Genomic DNA, 19,731 nt, shown 5'->3' with positions numbered 1-19,731 from the left:
TTTTAGTATTACGACTTTAATTAGCCTGATACAGAACAAGGAAGCTGCGAAAAAAAGCATGATATTTGAGAATCCCTTTTCGAAAATAATCAGGTTTTTAATCCACACATTTTTTAACGATTTAGAAAATAGTAAAGAATCATTCTTTACATCGTAACATACTCACTACTTTATTCCAACATTTGAATACGAAAAACCTGTGTCATATACATATACTCGATTTTAAGTAGTTTAAGTGGGCTTGCACACCGAAATTGCACAACTTCAGGCAATTCCAAAACCAATCATGTTTGTGCGCCATAACCTTGAATTGCGTTGGACTAGTCCACGCCGATCAAGTAGTTATTCTGAAACGATTCGTGTTCAGCAAATGTCAGCCTAGTAAAAGACACTCGGTACTCAACAGCAATTTAAACTGAACGAAATTCTTTCAACTGAAGACTAGACTTCTTTCATTCCCCGAAAGTTTATACGGTTCGGTCTACAGGCTCTCTTTACATGCATGGCTCAACATAGTTTCCTGGAAAGAGCCCCTGAACACCATCCATGACTCCCTCGTACCAGCCATCATCATTCTTCTTAATAACGTAAATAAGAGCGTTTTCGGCAAAGCTTAACTCATCTGCTTTATCAGCCTGATAGTCATAAATAGCTACAACTTTCTCAAGGTAATTTGCCGGTGCCCACGCTGGTTCACCACTTGAGCTGGAGCCGCGTTGGCCAGTAGGATCGCCAGTAGTGCCACTACTAGCGTTCGATGCGGCTGTAGGTGGTGATGATAATTCCTCAGGGGGAGGAGGCAACGGCGGCGATATATTTCCTCCGGGAGGCGGCGGAGGTGGCGGCATGTTCCCAGTCACGCTGGTTGTAGGACCATTGGAAGAAGAAACAGGAGGAGGTGGCGCAGGACTAGAGCCCGCAGGGGCCATCATGTTTGCCGGTGGGGCGGGAAGAGCTTCGGCCCGTTGAGAAGAGCCTATCTGTGTAGTGGGCCCGCCGGGGATAGCATGCCCATGATTACTGCTATAGTGAACACCTGCGCCATGTCCTAGACCCATTGCATGTGTACCCATCATATGTTGAGAATCCTGGAATGTAGAAATAGGCACGTTTTGTAGATTTTTTGGATGATATCTTATTGTCTGTGGTAATTAGTGATATCGCACGGGTTTGTACTTCATTTATGGAGAGAACATTACAGCCCTTTCCCGTTTTTTCTTTGCTTGGTATGAGACGATTTTTTATAATATTTAAACTGGTACGACCGTACTTTGACGTTTTGAGGCGAGGCCTATTTTCCTTTGGAGAAAAGCTCTCGTTTAAAAGTTGACAATAAAAGCTTCTGGTGTAAGGTTTTGTCAGAAGTAGAATTAGGTTTATGTATTTCTGGCAGTTAAAGATAAGTCTGACAGGCGCTAATTAATTCTGCATGTTTTAATTCAAGAGGAAGGTACTATTATTGGATAAACTATGTTCACTCACTTTGAACAAAAGCTTCGATAAATGCATAGTAATTATAATGTAGCCAATAATAACTACTTAAGGACGTGTTACTCTAGTTCGGCTTTTAGTTCGAAGTCCGCCACTCCAACTAAAATGTATTGTATTTCAAAATGAACGTGCAGATGACCGAGCTATAAAATCTTTCTATGTTATAATATAGAACCTATGTTATACACTGATTTTCTCTTTAACTTCTAAGCAAAAGTCCCTTTACAGATTTCACATTTGTAAAAAAACCAAAACAATTTATGGTACTAGTTAACTCTTATCTCAAAATACAGAGATGCGGTCGTGCAGGTTTAGAGTATTATAAAATTCCAGTTGTGTCTTATCCAACAAAAGGTAAATGTATCATGAAATATGTTTTTTTTTGTGTACTGTTTTCGACTTTTTTTTTAGGAATCCAAGTCGTGCCAAGTTGTCCCGTGTAGCGTTGATCTCCACAACGTTCGTCTATACTTTTCTATATACGATTAAAACTATATTAAACAACTGATTTACATTAACAAGCCCAATAGTTTTTACGTCAGGAAGTGAATAAAATCAAGCGGTTTATTATGGGAAGCACGCGCCCTAAAATGCATATACTATGAAGTTACATGCACAGCCGTTACCTTGTTGTTTTAACAGTCAAGCATCGCTTACCGGATGATGTTGAACAGCTGCTGTTCCTCCAGCAGAAGAAACTGGTACCATCATCCCTTGGCGATAGTGACTCATCATTTGTTGTTGATGTAACTGTTGCTGCTGAATCAGGTATTCACTACGAGTTACTCCATGCCCAGCGGTAACCTGAGGATGTGGCAAGGTGCTGCAATTCGAAGCACTTCTTCTGGGTCCACCACTAGTACTGATTATTGAATTGGGTCCCATCATTGCCGACCCCATGGGATAATTTGGCGCATAATTATTAGGCAGCTGAGGTGGCGCAATCGGGGGCGTAGAACGATATTCACTCCTTCGTAAAGTTCCACCGCCACCGCCCATACTCATTCCCCCGGCTCCCATTTGTTGCCCCGGTGGTGTGGGTGGCTTTTGGGTGGGCGCAGGCCCCGCTGGTCCTTGCCCACTTGAAGAAGAGCTTCGGCGCGCTCGAGGTGCTGTTTGACTATAGTTAACAACACCGTGTATACTCTGGCTCTGTGGGTGGCCATGGGTTTGGGGCACAATACGGGCGGCATGTCCAACGCCATCTAGTGCTGAATAATCGATTGGCTTCCGTACGTATTTGACTTGTTTCTCCTGGTTGGCAGGTGCCAAAATTTTGTGCTGGCGAATTGTGTTTTTGTTTGTTGTAAGGACGCCAATTTCCCTCCGAGCTACTTTTTCCTTATGAATAGATACGGTTTGTGCAATATGGTTGACCTGTAAGAACAAAAGAGAGATTATCACATATTTGCCACACAGTTATATATAAGTATTATATTATTTAAGGCGGAGCAATATTAATTTTAGGCTCAAGCAACAGAACCTATTCAACATGCTTCAGGTTTACTATAATTGCTGTCAAGTTAAGGGTATGCTAATAACATTCCCAATGAAACCGTATCTAGAAATCCGTACCTGTGACTCTACAGAGGCCAGTTGCGCGGTCTGTAGATCTAATAGATGCAGAAGATTGAAGGCAAGAGTGTTAATTTGGTATGCTACGGAAGCAAGTGATTGTGTTGTATACCTGCTCAATGGAGTAAAAGGAACGTGAATATAAAACCAATTATGCAAACGTTAAGGGAGGGGGCACAAAAGTGGGCTTATAATTGGGATAAACGTAAAGATCTGTGCAGAAGATAAGGTTGAAAATATACAGACACATGGCTCCAATTTCAGGAAAATAGGCTTATGGTTGAAATGCATGTTTTTGCCTCTAAAGTGAACCTTTTTTTTTTTAACTAAAGTATTGTGCCTAGCTTAACTTAAGTCTACTTTTGTCCCATCGTGTACAATATACAAACGTCGCCTTAGAAATTTATCTTACTCAGTGGTAAGTTGGAGGTTACAGTGTAAATTATTCACTTAAATTCCACATTAAATAATTCCATTCGTCCCAACGTTAGGCAGGTTAATAATTTTATCATTTTTTTTATTTAATCGATGTAATGCCTTCATCATGCTACTTTCCGTACAAGAGGTTTCGTCGAAATATGATTCCTTGATATATTAAATAATTATGCAAGGTAGAACGAAATTATAATAAGCGTTTTTTTCGACTCAATGACATCTATTAGCACCGTGGTGAATTCCCTTAATTTCTTTAGAGCTTTTTATAGTTTTGTCAAATAGAAAAGCTTTACTTACTTTTTACTTTCTTCCAGAGCTTGGGTCTTGTTCTCAGCCTGGAAGTAGTTAGCTTCACAATATTCAGCCACTTTTTCTAAGTTAGTATGGGAATCTTTAATACTTTGGCGTCCTTCAGGAATCTCCTGACACATGAGCGTCTGCAGTTCTTCCATCATTTTTGCAAGCGGCGACGGAGGATCTGAGCCGAGGGGCACTGAAGTAACTGTTGCAAACGCTAACCGTTGTCACTCTTCCTGCAGATATTGGTTGTTTTGGCCAACCGAGATCACTTAGTAATGCACACTGGTTTCTGTAGTTCCGCTGCAGCGATTCCGACAACCTATAATGAAAAATACGTTACAATAGGCGACTCTAAGCTAAACTACGCAAGCTGAACCAGCCTTCTGTAGATCAATAAACGACCGACAGCTAATATGGCCGCATTTAGGCTTTGCTTGCTCAGTTATGAGGATTTGTGTAATTATAGTAATCGAATTGCTCACTGTTTGATGCAATCACTTCGTGTAAAAAATTGATGTAGCTCGCTATCATGAGTCACCACCGCATTCGACTTCGCTTGATTCATCGCATTGATATCTAGGTAATTAATAAAATGACTGAAAGGCTGATGGTGGCTCTGCGTCATTAAATCAACAATGGTGAGCTAGTAGCTTGTTTAAGTTTTGATGATTAGTTTTTGAGCTGCAAGCCATGTGTGTATTGCAATATCTACGACGTTTTATATCATATCATCACATATCAAGATAAATTTGCATGGGCTTTGGAATTTTAGTTTTAGAACTGTGTTCAGCAATAGCTATTAAAGAGCTAATACATGGTCAGAAAAAGTCAAACTAACAATAATTAAACCGATAATTCACTCAAACATACTTGAATTTACTAAACATATTAATGAAAGTGCTTTAATCGCATCAAAAAAACACTCGTCCTTGAAATATTAGTGATGTTGCTCGGCAACTCCGTGTAAACATTTGAGATGCCGTCAATAATAAAACTTATGAAGTTGTATTCGTTCACATAATATTTAGCAAGTCGACGAGAAAAAAAAATATCGTTTTTCTACAGTCGATCCTGTCATGGCGACACTACGCCACCTCGCCACAATCAGGCCATTCAAATTTCATCTTCTACATGCTACTTTACATCTATCAGCATGAGTAGGAGCCCATAAGGAAATACGTAAAAACTTCTCTAATAAACAAGAGAGGGCAACATCAACAACAACAACAACAACAACACGTTCAACATTTTTTTAAGGCCAAACGAAAACAAGCTTTGAAGCCGATTTAAAAGGCAACAACGAATGCCAATAGATAAATACAATTGATTGATAATTAAATGAAAATAAACCGATACCGAACGCTGTTGCATAGATTTGGCTAAAATTAAAGGTAAAATAGGTGAGATTGTCAGAATTTAATAACTACAACGCAGGATGTCGTATTATGTTGTTGTTGCGCAACTATAAATACACGCATATAGTAATAGATGTGGTATATATAGAACCAATACCATTGCGCAAGCGTCCGACAAACTGACGACATCATACTGATAAATAAATATTGTATCTAGACAATCTAACCTGTTATAAAGAAAAAATCGAAAAAAACATAAGATAAAAAGCTCACCGTCACCATCAGGTTGCTGCCATATAATAAGAGAGCTCTTTATAACTCATCGTCCGATCTTCTCCGTAACAGTAATATGTATGCTATAGTAAATACCATTATTCACAGAGAATCAGAATACGCCGTATCAAAAACAGGGTACGATGTGGTGTAATAAGGCCATTGCACATAGCGGGGAAGTGGTAAGATACGTTACTGTATATGATAAAGAAGAGGCACTTCAAATGGTAAAATTGCACCATGGGAAAAATGATGTAAAATATATTAAATAGAAAAAAAACACGCACAGTTTAAATTAATACTAATTGAATACTAAGAGATCTCTAACCAATACGAATAGCTACAGATGTAGAAACAAATGAGAGCGGTACTATAATAATTTGGAGTAAAAATAATTGCTCACCGTTCGTAAATGCTCAAAGAACGAACCTTCTCGATTCATTCCACTTTTACCCGCTCTCTCTATCTCTCCCTATCTCTCTTTTTCTGCGTCTCTTTTTCTCTTCGGGTAATAATAACACCTCAACACGTTTCTTTATTTTTGTGTTGCGGTTGTGTGAAGTCCTCCGTTGCGCTATAAAAACTGCGGGCGGAGGAGCCTTTGAGAGCTATGAAAATAATTGTCAATGTTAAACTGTAAATTTAAATCTTAAGGCAGTTGTTTCAAAATCTGATCAATTAATACTATAACATCTATAACACTAATTATCATAACACAAATCAACCACACCACTGCTGAAGAAAACAAATGTCGTTAAATACTGAGAAGACTAAATTAGTATATAGTATATCTCACCCGTCCCATTTTCACTCTAGTATTATATGTATATTATATAACAACACATGTGCGATGAATACCAGCGGTACATCCACAGCAGTGGTGTATAATTTAATTATAAAATGTAAGAATTGTATTGGAATAACAAACATACATGCTTGAGTATATCAGTAAGAGAAATTTTATAATAGGACACGCAGGTATAAATATACATAATATAAATAAACAATAAAAACTACAAAAAATAATAATGTACAGTACATTGCCTGTTTTTATTTTAGCTCGTAGTTGTGATTTTACTGGGTAGTGAGTGTTTGAAGAATGTCACGCGTTTTTGTTACGCTAATGTGTTTGCTTATTTCTATCAGAGCAAGGAGGTTGGTTTATCGTGACAGAGATCCGGTGTTGTTTTCCGCCACTACATAGCCCCTTCTGTCCTCATGCTGCAGCCGCCTTCATCAAGTTATGCTCTCCGTCTCAATAGTAATACTTCTCTTGCAAGTACGCTATTTCAGCACAACAAAAATTTGTTGACCATCTAACGCTACACCCACGCACATTTCGAACATAACTATAGTTTTTTAACCAATAGAACATATACGATAAAATAATGTCGATCTTCCATTGGTGTCACCTCTTACTGCAACTAAGGTCAGCGGCCGTAGCAACACTGTTATCATTATTAAAAAAACCACCGCGAAACATCAACACAAACACTCAAGTCGTATCAAATCGAAATGATGGACGATGGTCTTGATGATGTACTTATGATTGTAGCATGACGCTGGCAACGGTGACTAAAGGTGGTAGTGACATTGGCAAACAGCACAGGGAGCAGTAATAATACAAATAATTCGATGTTTGTCAGGAAGGCATCAGGGGGTTTCGTTTTGTCTTTTTACTCGTTAATTATTATTGTTAATCTAGAAATGTAACCGTAATTCGTTCTTCTCCTGTCAAATGCGCACTCCGCTGAGAACGCCAAGCTACCTTCCGACCTTAACAACAGAAGGGGCGCTGCAAATCTACTGTTTCTGTTCATCAATAGTGAAAGAGTGAAAAATGCAAAGGAATCATAATAATAAAAGAACACAGTTTACAGATACCACTAACTAAATATGTGGAACACACGCATCTGTACGTGTATATCCACCTGCCGTTGTTATCATATCGTTTCGCCTTACTCTGCTTCGCTCACACGCTTGGATAGGCTCTAATATTGATGTCATCGGGCCCCCACAAATAATTTCGACCCATCCTATAACCTGGTAGATCAATTCAAATAACTTCCGAAAATGAGACAATTATATGAATAAAGAATATAGTCACGCCGATGGTACGCAAATATCAGCGAGTGGCTCTCGGTCAGCTGTGGGCAGGTAAGTGGACGTGATCTGTGGGGGTTCGGGAATTGGCGTTGTCGACCATAGTTTGCGGCTGCAGCTGATGTTGCTGCCTGCAAAATCGCAGTTCAAGCGACTATCATGGCGGCGCGCACAACTCAAAAAAACAATAATAATTATTAGTTGTACAGCAATAATATTTTTATGATTATAATTATTGTGATTACTTTAATATAATTATTATCAATCAGTATATTTGTATTGAGCGCGCCACAAGCGAACCCTAATTCATATAAATATGAATAGTAGACAGTGTACATTGATACTAATGTTTAATATTACTACATCAATAATAATAATAATAATAGCAATAGTTGACATCAGATAATAATGGCAATAGCATTGTCGCAAAAATATATCATAAACGAATGTACGAGTTACTTTTTGCTCACTTTTTAAATTACTACTACGCACAAAGAAATATCGTTTTAGTTCTATGAATAGGAGGAAATATCTCCTCCTGAAGTCGCGGCAGATTTGGCCATTACAACCGGCCCAACTAACTCTTCACTAATTGACACTGTTGTGGTAACATTGCAAGCGTAAACACTTGATGAGACACGCGGCAAAAAAAGGGTAGATAGACGAATCATTAAAATCAACTCGTCTACGTAGTGCGGTGAATTACCTTATCCTACGTACCCGAGATACTGATAATAATGAATGAGGTGGTAACGGTGAATAGAGCCCATTAATAATTTCGGCATTTTTCAATAAAAAAAGTTTGAATTCAAATTTCTACGGACGGTAATAAAATAAATGTAGCAACAGCACCACTAAATTAATTTTACATCCCTGCCTTAAACTAATACATTCTGGGAGTGCCTTAAATTAAAAAAATACCACTAATTTAAGTGCTTAGATGTAACAATAATAATGATGATAATAATAATAATAATAATAACACGAATTACATTGGTGGTAAACGTCTCAATAACAAAAATCCACCCTCTTTAAACGTTGGCCTGCTGTGGTAGTCGTTTATACGCTGGGTACTACAAATAGCCCACACTTTACCAATACAAGACAGAAGAGTTAAGTTAGATGTTTTCGTTCGGCCTCTTCAAATACAGTAATACACTCTATTGTTGAACCCCCTTGATAAAATAGACGGTTTTGTAGATGGGTACCCCACGCTGTCCTGCTGCCGTGGTGTTTGTTAACTGCCCGTCTCTTCAATAGTATTGTTGTTGCTGTTGTTGTTGCTGCTGCTGTTGCCTCTTGTTGCCGTATCCCTGTTGGCCGTAGGCGCCCCCATTTGCGCCATCAGCCCCGTACGCTGTCCCATAACCACCAGCCTGATTCCCGTTGTCATAGCCGCCCTGATCCATAGCCATGCCCATACCGGCACCCTGGTTCATCGTCATTCCGGTGCCCATAGCACCACCCATCGAACCACTAGCGACTTTGCCGGGAGTCTTGAACGACACCTGCAGCGGTTTGCCCGCGTAATGGAAACCGTTCAACTGTTCGATGGCCCATACAGCCTCAGAATAGTTTTGCATTGTGACAAAACCATAGCCTTTTGACTTCATGGTCATTTTGTCCTGAATCACGGAGGCTTTCTCAACCGTCCCATACTGGGCAAATAAGTGAAACAGTGAACTGTCATCAGTATCCACGCCAATGTTGTACACAAAAAGAATGAAGCCGCCACCACTACCGTTTTGAGTATCGTAGCTACCAGCATTCTGACCGCCAGCCTGTCCGTATCCGCCACCTTGGCCACCGTAATTCCCGGGTCCGGCCTTGTGTATAGGGTTGAAACGAACATTTGGGCGGAAAGAATTATGGAAAGGTGGGCCACCCATCCGACCGTGCATAGGCCCCCCGACACGGCCGCCCATTTGCTCACCCATTGTCATGGCTCTGTGTTTCTTTAGCTTCATTTGATCATCAGCGATTTTCACCTGTAGCGGCTCAACGCCGCCTTGAAGAGTCTTGCCGCTCATGCCTTGAATGGCGCGATCGGCATTCGATTTATCATCATAAAGAGCAAATGCCACACCTTTATTGGCGTTAGCAGCCATGTCGCGAAGTACGCGGAACTGTACGAGCCGACCAAATTGTGAAAACATTGCCTCGAGCTCCGCCGGGTCGAAATTCCGCGGTACGCCACGAATATACACATTAGTGTTCTTTGAATGATTAGAGTCGGACGGCTTGGCGATGGCCACTTTCAGAGTCTTGTTGTCCATCTTGTAACCATTATAAGAGCCGATAGCTTTTTGAGCGTCGTCCGGATTATGATAATCGACGAAACCGAAGCCATAACTGTAACCAGACTGCTTATTGCGTACAATTTTACAAGTCTTGATAGGGCCGATTTGGGCAAAGAGGTCGTGGAACTCTTGGTCGCTGAGTCGCTGCGGCAGGTAGTTGATGATCAGGTTGGAAGAGGAAGGCTCATCTCCAGGGTGCGACCCGTAGCAGTTGGCCATGGCGTCACTCAGGGCAAGACAACGTCACGCGGTGGTAACGACGGACTATAGTGAGGGTCGGCTAGGGCTAAACGTATGCCGGCTCTCGGCTTTCTCGCTCTTCACCACACAGACTCCTGCCCGGGGGACTCCTTTGCAACTCCTGCGGGAACTGCGCACACCTCGAGGACTGACGGACTTCGTATATGCCGACTGAAGTTCGCCGTCACGCGTCGAATCGCTGGCTGAGCCTTCGTCTTCCTACGTCACGAACGAAGTAACCAGCACACGATAAACGGCCAGTGAATGTCCGGACAAACACAAATCCTGCACAATCCTGAGGCTGAGTTCGCGGCACCGCACAAGCAAGGCAAGCAACTTACTCGAAGAGCCGTGCGAAGAAAACTGGATCTTCACGAAGCTTCAAGTCTTCACCAATTAAGGCAAAACACTGTCAAAATAAAACTGCACTCCACAAAGCCAACGAGTTCTCTTGGGCGTCGCTTATGACACAACGTGGTACCAAGCCAAGGCGGAACGTACTACAACACGGTACGGAAGGTACCACGATCGTGCCACACTTGAATTCCTATTTATTTTTTCTTGTAAAAATGGTAAAATACGGCTTTTTCCCAAATACTTGACAACCTGAATAGAATCACTAAATCTAAATGTAAATATAAAGCAAATCCTGACCAAAGGTGCCCACCAAAACATATCTGTGGTACTAAACAGCGAATGTGGCTGTATTTCCGGTTTCGACAAGTCTTTTTCTTGTGACCACGTTTTGTGATTGACGTCGAGTCGACTTCAAAGTGAAAAAAATGGCCCCTAAGAAGGGAAAGTTACAGCAGGATGCACCCGTGCTCAATCTTGGCCCCCAGGTACGAGCCGAGACCGTTACGGAATACGTGAATTTGTGGTGACTTGTGAAGTTCTTCCGATGGTTGGCACCAGGTGTAACTTTACGAAAAAAAATTCGAACATGCATAACCACGAAAAGTTCTCTGACCGTGTTTCCAATTAATATATTTAATTTTGATGAAATTTCAGGTTTATGACGGAAATAACGTGTTCGGTGTGGCTCACATCTATGCGTCGTTCAACGACACTTTCGTTCATGTTACTGATCTGTCGGGTCGTGAAACTATCGTGAGAGTTACCGGCGGTATGTATTCGAAAAGCAACTAAAAAACGAAAAAAGTCTTACGGCTCACCTGCACTCGCACGGCTACGGATAACACGACTCTAGTTAACAATTTTTATTGATTCGCTGCGGTTGGTAGAGTGGCAAGCTATAGAACGTAGGTAAAATGTGCTGTTCGATGTAAGTAATTAGTGAGTGCATTTTAGAATGGATGTAAACAGATCGAAGATTACTAACACCATATTGAAATTTCAGTAATTCTAGCCTGCTAGTTGACCTTATCATCGAAATCCTACGTAACGTCCCTCAGCATTTCGATCAGTGCAAGTGCAGAAAAGAGATAATTGATGCTTTGCCATAAATATTTTCTTAGAGAATTGGTGCTTCTAGAAAATCTCGGCAACGTCGTGTGTTAATAAATCAGTACTAATAGAAATGAACACAGAATTGGAAAAGTAGGTGCAGCAACTGCTAACGGTGGTTAGCCATGCAGCAGTTGCAATACTGTATAAAAATCTTCTTACACTGAGCAACTGGACAAAACGTACAAGTGATGTATAATGAAGGTCGAACATGTTTTGTGCTGAATACAATTGTTGTTATTATTTGCTATGTATTTACAGGTATGAAAGTGAAGGCTGACCGTGACGAGTCATCGCCGTATGCGGCTATGTTAGCCGCCCAGGACGTAGCTGAGAAGTGCAAGGCCGTTGGAATCACAGCTCTACATATTAAACTTCGTGCCACCGGAGGTATGTCTCTAGATGGATTAAATATAAGCATGTAAAAACTACAATAAATATAAATGCTACCCTCTATTGTGAACCTTAGATAACGTGCTAATATCAGGAAACTGGTTGTGGTTAAGTGGAAATAAATATCTCGTCGTAAGATAAAGGGCTTTACTTGGATCTAAGAATTTTATTTCTGGGATTGCTATTCATAGCCTCTAAGAAACTATATTTAATTTTACGTCGTAACTCAGCAGTGTTATTAGATTACAAATGTTAAATGTGTAGTTTGTAATGCACGGTAATGACCGGAAATGGTATTTGTTGGTGCATATATTAGTAAATCAACGTTGAAATCTCGCTTACATTTTACCACCGGGCGACAAATCGTAACAACCGGTGATAAAATTATGAGTTATTATTCAAGTAATCCATTGCGTCTTCATTGTATTAAAATTCAGTCATTCAATGGATTGATTTACAGGCGCTTGCAATATGGTCATTCTTTAGTTATAGCAGAATATAAGTTAACTAATAGTAGAACCTAATACTAGGTTAGCATATATAGGATATGCAGATGTGGGTGATCAAAATGTTTTTTTAAATGTATTAATCTTTGAAGCCCGATTATTAGATGTTTATTTCAATAACATTTATTTTCCCATGCAGGTACACGCACCAAGACTCCTGGACCCGGAGCGCAATCCGCTCTCCGCGCATTAGCTCGTTCTGATATGAAAATCGGTCGTATTGAAGACGTGACGCCCATTCCTTCGGATGCTAGCCGTAGGAAAGGAGGTCGTCGGGGTAGGAGGCTCTAGACGCGTGCTCATAATCAGTGGCGTGGCTTGCTTTGCGTGCTTCAGAGTTCTCCATAGATAGTATTCCTGCGGGGTTTCGAGGCTGAAAGCATGACGAATAAACACTCATAGCTAAAAAAAATGTGTTTTCCTTGGTATTAGAAATGGGTTTCCATATGAACTTGTTGACTCGTTAAACATTCTAGATAAAAGCATGTAAATAATAATTAATAAAGATAAAGCAAGTTCGGTCTATATATATTCTCTCATTAATGCCAAGGGTGCTGCTCGTGAAACTAATAAAAAAGTCGGGTTCCTAAATAATAAAAGTTTATTGAAAATCGTAATGGCTAAAATGAATGCGAGATGCGCACAACCACCTATGCGAACTAAACTCCATTGAGGATATATTAACATTAGACTTCTGAAGATTTCATGAACGAATATTTTCTCTACGTTTAAAATGTACAAAGTATCAGAAGTCCTGGAGTCTACATGTCAGTGACTACCTCCAACAATAATTATTTACCCTTTGTGTTATCTATTTCGGTACACAATCGTAGGTCGTTGCCGTGGAGTTTACAGAAAAGAAGCATAGAAGAGTGAACAGAAGCATACAAATACGTGAGATATACTTATCGAAACGACACAGCTTTGCGTTGTTGGTTTCCAGCGCAGTTGTTGAACGCAGGTACTGCTAACCGCGTTCAAGGACTACAATTTAAACCTAAATTCCTTTTATTATAAAACATATAAAGGATAGGCAACTTCCAGGCTTATACCATTCCACACTTTACAACCTACACCTCTGGCACAGAGCTTCCCGCAGGCCCATGGTCCACGGTATTTTCGTTGCTGCGCCTATGTTATCACTGTATTGTGCGAGGTTTTTCTTTTTTCTCATATCGTAAACGGTCAATAGTTACTTTCGACACATTTCACTTGATCACTGTATCGTACTGGTTAAGGCGCGGTTCTCTGTTCGCCAGCAGCTGAACTCGCTTTCGTTTATACCTGCCTAGCTCTATGGTTCGCTTGAGATATGTCAACTACTTCCCATGAGTTTACATTATTGTCATTAAAATTTAGACCTATCTTTGGTCGCCACAGTTTTCATGGTGGATTTTTTTGATAGCTGAAATGCTGGGTGGAACTTGTATACCACTTGTTGTAATGTTTAACAGGGCTTCGACATCCTGGTAGGTTTGCACGGCCAAGACTACTACTGGCAAGATGTCCTTTTCCACTATTATTTTTCGTACATTAACATTTTTAATGATCCTAGATTCTCAATGTTTATTGAAATGTTATCTACATACCCCTCAAAGATTCCCTCTTCAATACCCAATGCTTTAAGGAGTACTCTGAGCACGCAATCTTAAAATTTATCAGAGGGTGGTTTGAGAGAAAGTTTTTTGTTAGTCATTGCCGCGACGACTGCAAGAGAGATACGATCAACCTTTCGTTTTAGTTGCGAAAGAAGCCTGCTCCACTTTAGCCGCGTCGTGGTCGGTAGCACCAGTCCACTAGTATTCCAGATACACACTGCAATCTCCTGACACCATTTACGATTTTATTCAGTTCTAGCGCCAGTACCATCCCAGTCTCCAATTAAATATCGAATTCTAACCGCGTAATACAATGCAATGAGTATTTTGTACATTTTTGTGTCATATAGATATTGCCGATTTGCTTTAACCTACCAACTGGCAATTATTGATTGTATCACAGATATAGCTTCTATATAGATCGTTAAAAAAAAAGTGTTAAACTATATGCAAAAATATTTGGTAAAGACACATTATAGAATGAGTGTGTTTGTCAAGTATAATAATTCACTGATACATACTAATATATTGCTAGGATATTACATATAATAATATATGTATAATATATTACAAGGGTATCCAATGGACTTTGAAGCTGAACTTTTGAACTACGAACCAGTGACAGACGAAATTTGGCTAGTATACTCTACTTTTTCAGAAACTTGTAGGTGAAAACCGGCTGAGTTTATTACAACAGAAATGAGTCTAGATGATATCCTTTAGTTTTGAAAAGTTCCGAAAAAATATCCTTTAGTTTTGAAAATCGACGTTTCTTCTGCCTCGAAAGCCACAATACTTCAGAAATTCATCGGAGATTCATGAAGATACCAAAATGCTAATATAAACATCAGTATTGCTAGCTACTTGTTGGTTTAATTATAAAACGGCTCTTTTTAAAACATACATAAAAATATAATAAATGTATACATCACATGACTATAACATGTATTTAAGCTTTTTAGAAAATTTGGTGCAAAAGAGAATGAAGTCCTTGAGAGAGGCAGTTTGAAGACAGGAAGTTTTTGATTTGAACGAGGACAAAGCTCAATTGAAAAAAAGAACCGTTTTGAGTGTAAATTGAAATTAATAACTATAATAGGGTGTATTATTACAACAGTTAGGGGTCAAATTGTTTAAGTGGCAATCAGGGTTTCTAGAACAATGTGGCTCTACAGAGAAACGTATGCTCAACATGGCAGATTAAATTATAAAATCGGAGTCTGTCTCAACCTGTATCAAAGCAACCTTGATCATCGACACATCCGCAATGGACATCATTTGCCACTATGTCAAGTTTTTAAGGGATCTCATACACTTCGGTAAGGCTGAAACTCCCGTGTAAGGAATACTATTGCTATCAATCTTTAAATATAGAATAAACTCACAATGGCTTGTGTAAGATAATTATTCCCTAAAAGATTGCACATAAGACAGCTTTAGGAACGATCGCATAAAGATCTGGCTTTATCAGATTCGACCCACCTTAATAGCTCAGGTAGTCGGAAAGGTTTAATAGCGCCTGACTGTATTGCCAAACCTGCAGAAATGCTACCCACCCTAAAATTCCTGGCTAAAGCTTTCAAGGCAGTGTGCCGGATCACAATTTGTAAGCAAGAAAATGCCTCAAAAAGTATATTCTCCTAATGGAGGCCAAGAGTCAACCTAAAATAGCTCCCTTATCGTTAAAAAGAGCCTATCGCGTACGTTCTTTAACTCACGCAAAGTTGCAACGTTTGTTTATAGCTGTACGATTCCTTAGGTAGCGCCTTTTTGCTTAGCAGCCCGCGCTTAAAGCAAAAGTCCAATGTGGATGAAGTATTACAGTGCTATGGAGACCTCGCTTTAATAAAGGTGGGAGACCGGCCAGGCGCAGAACAAGCTCCCGAAAAATGGTACTGTACTAGCGCCTTGGCGGGCTGCATCATTGAATGAACATGTCCGTGCTGGCATTATACTGTTCGGAAGCCCTGTACTAGCTTTGGATGGACTACGTTAATAGAATCATCCATCATCTAACTAGTGTAGCTCCTTTCATACATAAATCACAATTCTTCTTCTCGTACCACTGAAAAGCCACCGATTAAGACGATCTTACTAGAAATGCGGAAAATCTGTATGAACTAGTGCTTATAATACAATCCTAAAAAATAGGGTAAGACATTTTTACAAAGTAGAGGCGAAGTCGCACAGACTAGTACAACATATATTAAACGGCCCAACCATAGCCCTATAGCTTAATTCACGGTAATTTTAGCACCCTTTCTTCACACTTAATGGCTTTTATGGGTGCAACCAATTTCGTGCGGATTAGTTAGAAGTATTGCGCTGCGCAGCGCCCCCTAGTGTCTCTAAGAGGCTTCAATATTCAGCCGACGGAATGTACAGTATTTCGCAAATAGCTAAGTTAGTACTTTACTAACAGTGCGATCTTATGATGCATACAGATCAGTTGTATCTCACACCTTTAGTCGCTGTATCTGAAGCACTTACCAACACACCAGAAATTAATAAATTCTCGCGATTGAATATTATTATATATTTTCAGTATTGTGTTCCATTTGTCTGTTAACTATGTTAATATATGTGGCAATCTTTACTACATAAAACGAATGATCTATAATCTAATTTGACTTTATTAATGCTATATTATACTGCGTATATATCTGCCGTGTGTAGCCAACACAAGTAAGCATACTTTCATAAAAAAAAACAGTCTGTTATACCATACGACATCACTAAGAAAACTGAATCGCGTTGTTAGCATGCACCATTATCACGGTATAGAAATTCATTCGGTGTCAGGCATGCCGGAAAGAAGTTTGTCCTGGACAAGAAGAACTTAGTTGACTCACGGAAGCTATAGGAATTTTCGCGAAATCTCTTCGCACGGTAAGCCTGAATCGTTAATATTTGTCTACTGATATATATTTCGCGGTTCAGGATGCTTAGCTTGAATCGCTGCCAAAACGCATTTATTTCTGGCTCATCCTGATGTAGTTAAATTACTACGATTTTACTTACGAGTTAATTGATTTTAAAGAAAATTCTTGCTGACGTAAATAAATAACTAAGTAATCTAAATTCTTTACGGTACGCATCAATTCGTTTGTTTGTCAAACTCGTCGTTTGCGCTAGTTTCTCATCTCCAGCTCCTGTCGATGCGGCTTGACTCGCTGACAATTCCTGAAACCGATGTCAATTAGATCCAGTAGCAACAACTATTAGATTGTTAAGTAACTAAAAGAAACTGCATAAGAATGCTTTCGTGTCTCTTCTTAACGGGAATAATAAAAGCTCGGTAATAAGCAGTCAAATCTTTAAGTGGTTTTTTCAACAAAGTATTCATTTCAATGGCAAGCTCCTTTATAACAAGCGAAACTTAATAATGAAAGCAATGTCTTTAGAAAAACCCTTCCAGGGCCGCAGAAAGCACTAAACATTTTGCCATAATATCACATAAGGATTAGCTTTAGGATAGAAATACCAAAATAACTATTGTAAGGAAGACTTATTTTGCTACAGATCTGAAATCAAAACAAAAGTTGGTTATAATAATTCTATTACTCTCATTACGAGTGACGGTTAGTATGGAAAGGTCTATTGTTAAGCTAGTCTGGCTCTTTTTCTATTCTGCAACGATTTTTGGAAGATTAAAATATATAAGATGTAAAGTACGCAAAACACTAGAGCATATTTTAATGCAAAACTATGAGCTTTAAGTTACTGTGAAGACAAATTAATTTTCTCCACTATAGCGGTGCAGTTACGGCTTCTTTCAGCAGAAGCCTAAATGATACATTGACAACATTACTAGCTTTGTTTTCCATTAGGAACGCTGGGGAGAATTTATTGAAGTTGCTTGAACGAGTACAAGTACCAATTTTCTTCGAGATGCGGTTCCGTGACATCAAAATTCTTACTGCAAATTTTTGCGCACTCTTGAAGTTCAAATATAGGAAGATCCTTGAGTATGCATATATATGATTTCAGATCCTTTAGTTATTGATGATTTTTTTACTTTTAGTCGGCGCATAGATTTGGTAAACCTCTGGTTGACAAAATCAAATACCGGTAGTCCGTGTTTCTTCAACAACATATACTTTATGACCGGCGTGAATAACAGGAAACATTTACAGTAAAGTTTTTTCAATTTCCTTAAACCCAAAAGTTAAAATGTTTTCGCCAAGGGTTGGTCGAAGAGTGAATATTTTTATCTCGAAGCGTTCAAGTCGGTGTGAAGTACACAAAAAAGGAAATATGTCTCTTTTATTTCTTTTTAGGAGAAAATGTATATGTTTTTTAGGGTCAACAGAAAGGTGATTCTTAAGACATCGATTTTTGTCATTATGCAAGTACACTGTGGTCTATATACAGAGCAGGGCATTCAAATTTGGTCAACCTTTGGGGCTTGTTTTACGTGCCGTGCGTTCATCAGTCATTTTTGGTAACAGAAGAAAGTCAGTTTTCTGTAGGACAAAATGACAAACTCGTCATCGTGGAAAACAGTACATCGCCTTCAGAATTTGAACAAAGATGGCACAGTGTCTTCACACGAGACAAATTTCATTAATATTTCAAATTTATTTATAAATTCAAATAAAAAAAATAATTTCGAAATTGACAATCTAGATAATTGTCCAGTCGAGGCCCATTGAAAGATTCTCAATTGGATTATTTTTAAGAGGGTCGAAAATGTATAAAAGTGACGCAAGACACTATTTTCAATACACTTAAACCCTTTATAGAGGCATAAACGACCTTTTCAGAGAGAGGAATATCTATTGTTAAATGGGTTGCAGCGTGGAGTTTTTTTGGGACCTTTTACACCTTTTGGCCATTTCAAGCCCTAGCACTTTTGGGACTTCCAGTTTAAAAATTCAACTTTACTAATAATTTCCTGCGTGTGAAGTACTTGAGCCGCATTGTAACAAACCTACACCTATCAATATGATTTGACCCACGGTTACCATTAAAAACTTATTTTGCGGATTAAAAAAAATTAATTGAAATTGATTAGTAAGTGGTTTAGGTACCGGGTTGAAGCTGCTGCCGCGGTGAATAGCGATTATAATGAATAAGCATCAAAGTCAAGAATGGCCCTTTTAGTACACGCATAAAATATCGTCGACATACTTGTTTTGGTTTAGATACAGTACTACAAACAATTCATTAGCAACCGTCCTGACTTATACTCGACATTCTATACATAGTCCACATTTCCTTCTATGTAGCAGACATAAATGAGAATGGCAAACTTGATCGAACGTGACATTTGTCTCGCAATCGCAGTAAGAGCAACAAACTCCTGTCTAAATATAACTCTTTATTATCATATAAACTACTATGTAACCGCGCATCACGCATTTACAGAATCGTATCTGCCATGGCGGAACATCAGACAACTAAACAGAAACCCTGTTTATATTATATTTACCGTCTGTAAATGGCGAGCAGATGGTTAAGCACTATAATATTCTATGAGTACTGTTATCTCTCAATAAAATATGCCAATATTAGATAAACTTTATGGACACAGAAATGAAGCATCGAAAACATATGAAATATTTATAAGCAACTCATTAATAGGCAATGCTTGATCGGTATTTTGCATTCATTAAATTTCATTTAAGCCCGATTCGAACTTTTTTAGGGCTCTTACCGACAGCAAAAAAATGTGGCTCATCATGTTATATTT

At 39.1% G+C, this 19,731-nt stretch overlaps 4 protein-coding genes across 10 annotated transcripts in view; 1 reads left to right on the top strand and 3 right to left on the bottom strand.

Moving 5' to 3' along the window:
• Positions 1-142: 142 nt before the first annotated feature.
• On the bottom strand, positions 143-10,559 carry Abi (tyrosine kinase Abl). The gene is made up of 5 exons (XM_022831896.2): positions 10,414-10,559; positions 3,799-4,120; positions 3,067-3,178; positions 2,149-2,868; positions 143-1,088 (listed from the first exon to the last, which is right to left on the bottom strand). Exons 2-5 carry the CDS (start codon positions 3,954-3,956, stop codon positions 495-497), a joined length of 1,584 nt encoding a protein of 527 aa, XP_022687631.1. The 5' UTR covers positions 3,957-4,120; positions 10,414-10,559; the 3' UTR covers positions 143-494.
• On the bottom strand, positions 6,453-10,418 carry LOC111259710 (ELAV-like protein 1). The gene has a single exon (XM_022831906.2). The coding sequence runs from the start codon at positions 10,049-10,051 to the stop codon at positions 8,786-8,788; it is 1,266 nt and encodes a 421-aa protein (XP_022687641.1). The 5' UTR covers positions 10,052-10,418; the 3' UTR covers positions 6,453-8,785.
• A 199-nt stretch (positions 10,560-10,758) lies between the features above and the next one.
• Positions 10,759-12,850, top strand: LOC111259708 (small ribosomal subunit protein uS11A). Its single transcript, XM_022831904.2, has 4 exons — positions 10,759-10,914; positions 11,084-11,198; positions 11,801-11,929; positions 12,578-12,850. Exons 1-4 carry the CDS (start codon positions 10,855-10,857, stop codon positions 12,727-12,729), a joined length of 456 nt encoding a protein of 151 aa, XP_022687639.1. The 5' UTR covers positions 10,759-10,854; the 3' UTR covers positions 12,730-12,850.
• Positions 12,851-16,651: 3,801 nt separating this feature from the next.
• The window catches only part of SWIP (strumpellin and WASH-interacting protein), a 29,242-nt gene continuing 26,162 nt past the window's right edge, over positions 16,652-19,731 (bottom strand). For all 7 annotated transcript variants that reach the window (XM_022831895.2, XM_022831889.2, XM_022831893.2 and 4 more), the window contains one exon: positions 16,652-17,219. In XM_022831895.2, the coding sequence (XP_022687630.1) occupies positions 17,061-17,219 (159 nt within the window). In that variant the 3' untranslated portion in view covers positions 16,652-17,060. The remainder of the gene's footprint in view (positions 17,220-19,731) is intronic.

The sequence above is a fragment of the Varroa jacobsoni genome, unplaced genomic scaffold (genome assembly GCF_002532875.2).
Source record: "Varroa jacobsoni isolate VJ856 unplaced genomic scaffold, vjacob_1.0 scaffold_358, whole genome shotgun sequence".
Taxonomy (NCBI): Eukaryota; Metazoa; Arthropoda; class Arachnida; order Mesostigmata; family Varroidae; genus Varroa; species Varroa jacobsoni.
The sequence above is the reverse complement of the archived record's forward strand: the minus strand, read 5'-3'. Positions and strand labels throughout refer to the sequence as shown.

What these genes read in the sequence shown, in the direction of transcription:
- LOC111259710 (XM_022831906.2), bottom strand. Translation starts at nt 10,051, where the DNA reads ATGGCCAACTGCTACGGGTCGCACCCTGGAGATGAGCCTTCCTCTTCC.
- Abi (XM_022831896.2), bottom strand. Translation starts at nt 3,956, where the DNA reads ATGATGGAAGAACTGCAGACGCTCATGTGTCAGGAGATTCCTGAAGGA. An exon ending in TGGCCTCTGTAGAGTCACAG is followed by an intron (nt 2,869 to 3,066) that starts GTACGGATTTCT and finishes TTGTTCTTACAG; the next exon opens with GTCAACCATATTGCACAAAC. An exon ending in CAGCTGTTCAACATCATCCG is followed by an intron (nt 1,089 to 2,148) that starts GTAAGCGATGCT and finishes TCTACATTCCAG; the next exon opens with GATTCTCAACATATGATGGG.
- LOC111259708 (XM_022831904.2), top strand. Translation starts at nt 10,855, where the DNA reads ATGGCCCCTAAGAAGGGAAAGTTACAGCAGGATGCACCCGTGCTCAAT. An exon ending in TGCTCAATCTTGGCCCCCAG is followed by an intron (nt 10,915 to 11,083) that starts GTACGAGCCGAG and finishes ATGAAATTTCAG; the next exon opens with GTTTATGACGGAAATAACGT. An exon ending in TAAACTTCGTGCCACCGGAG is followed by an intron (nt 11,930 to 12,577) that starts GTATGTCTCTAG and finishes TTTCCCATGCAG; the next exon opens with GTACACGCACCAAGACTCCT.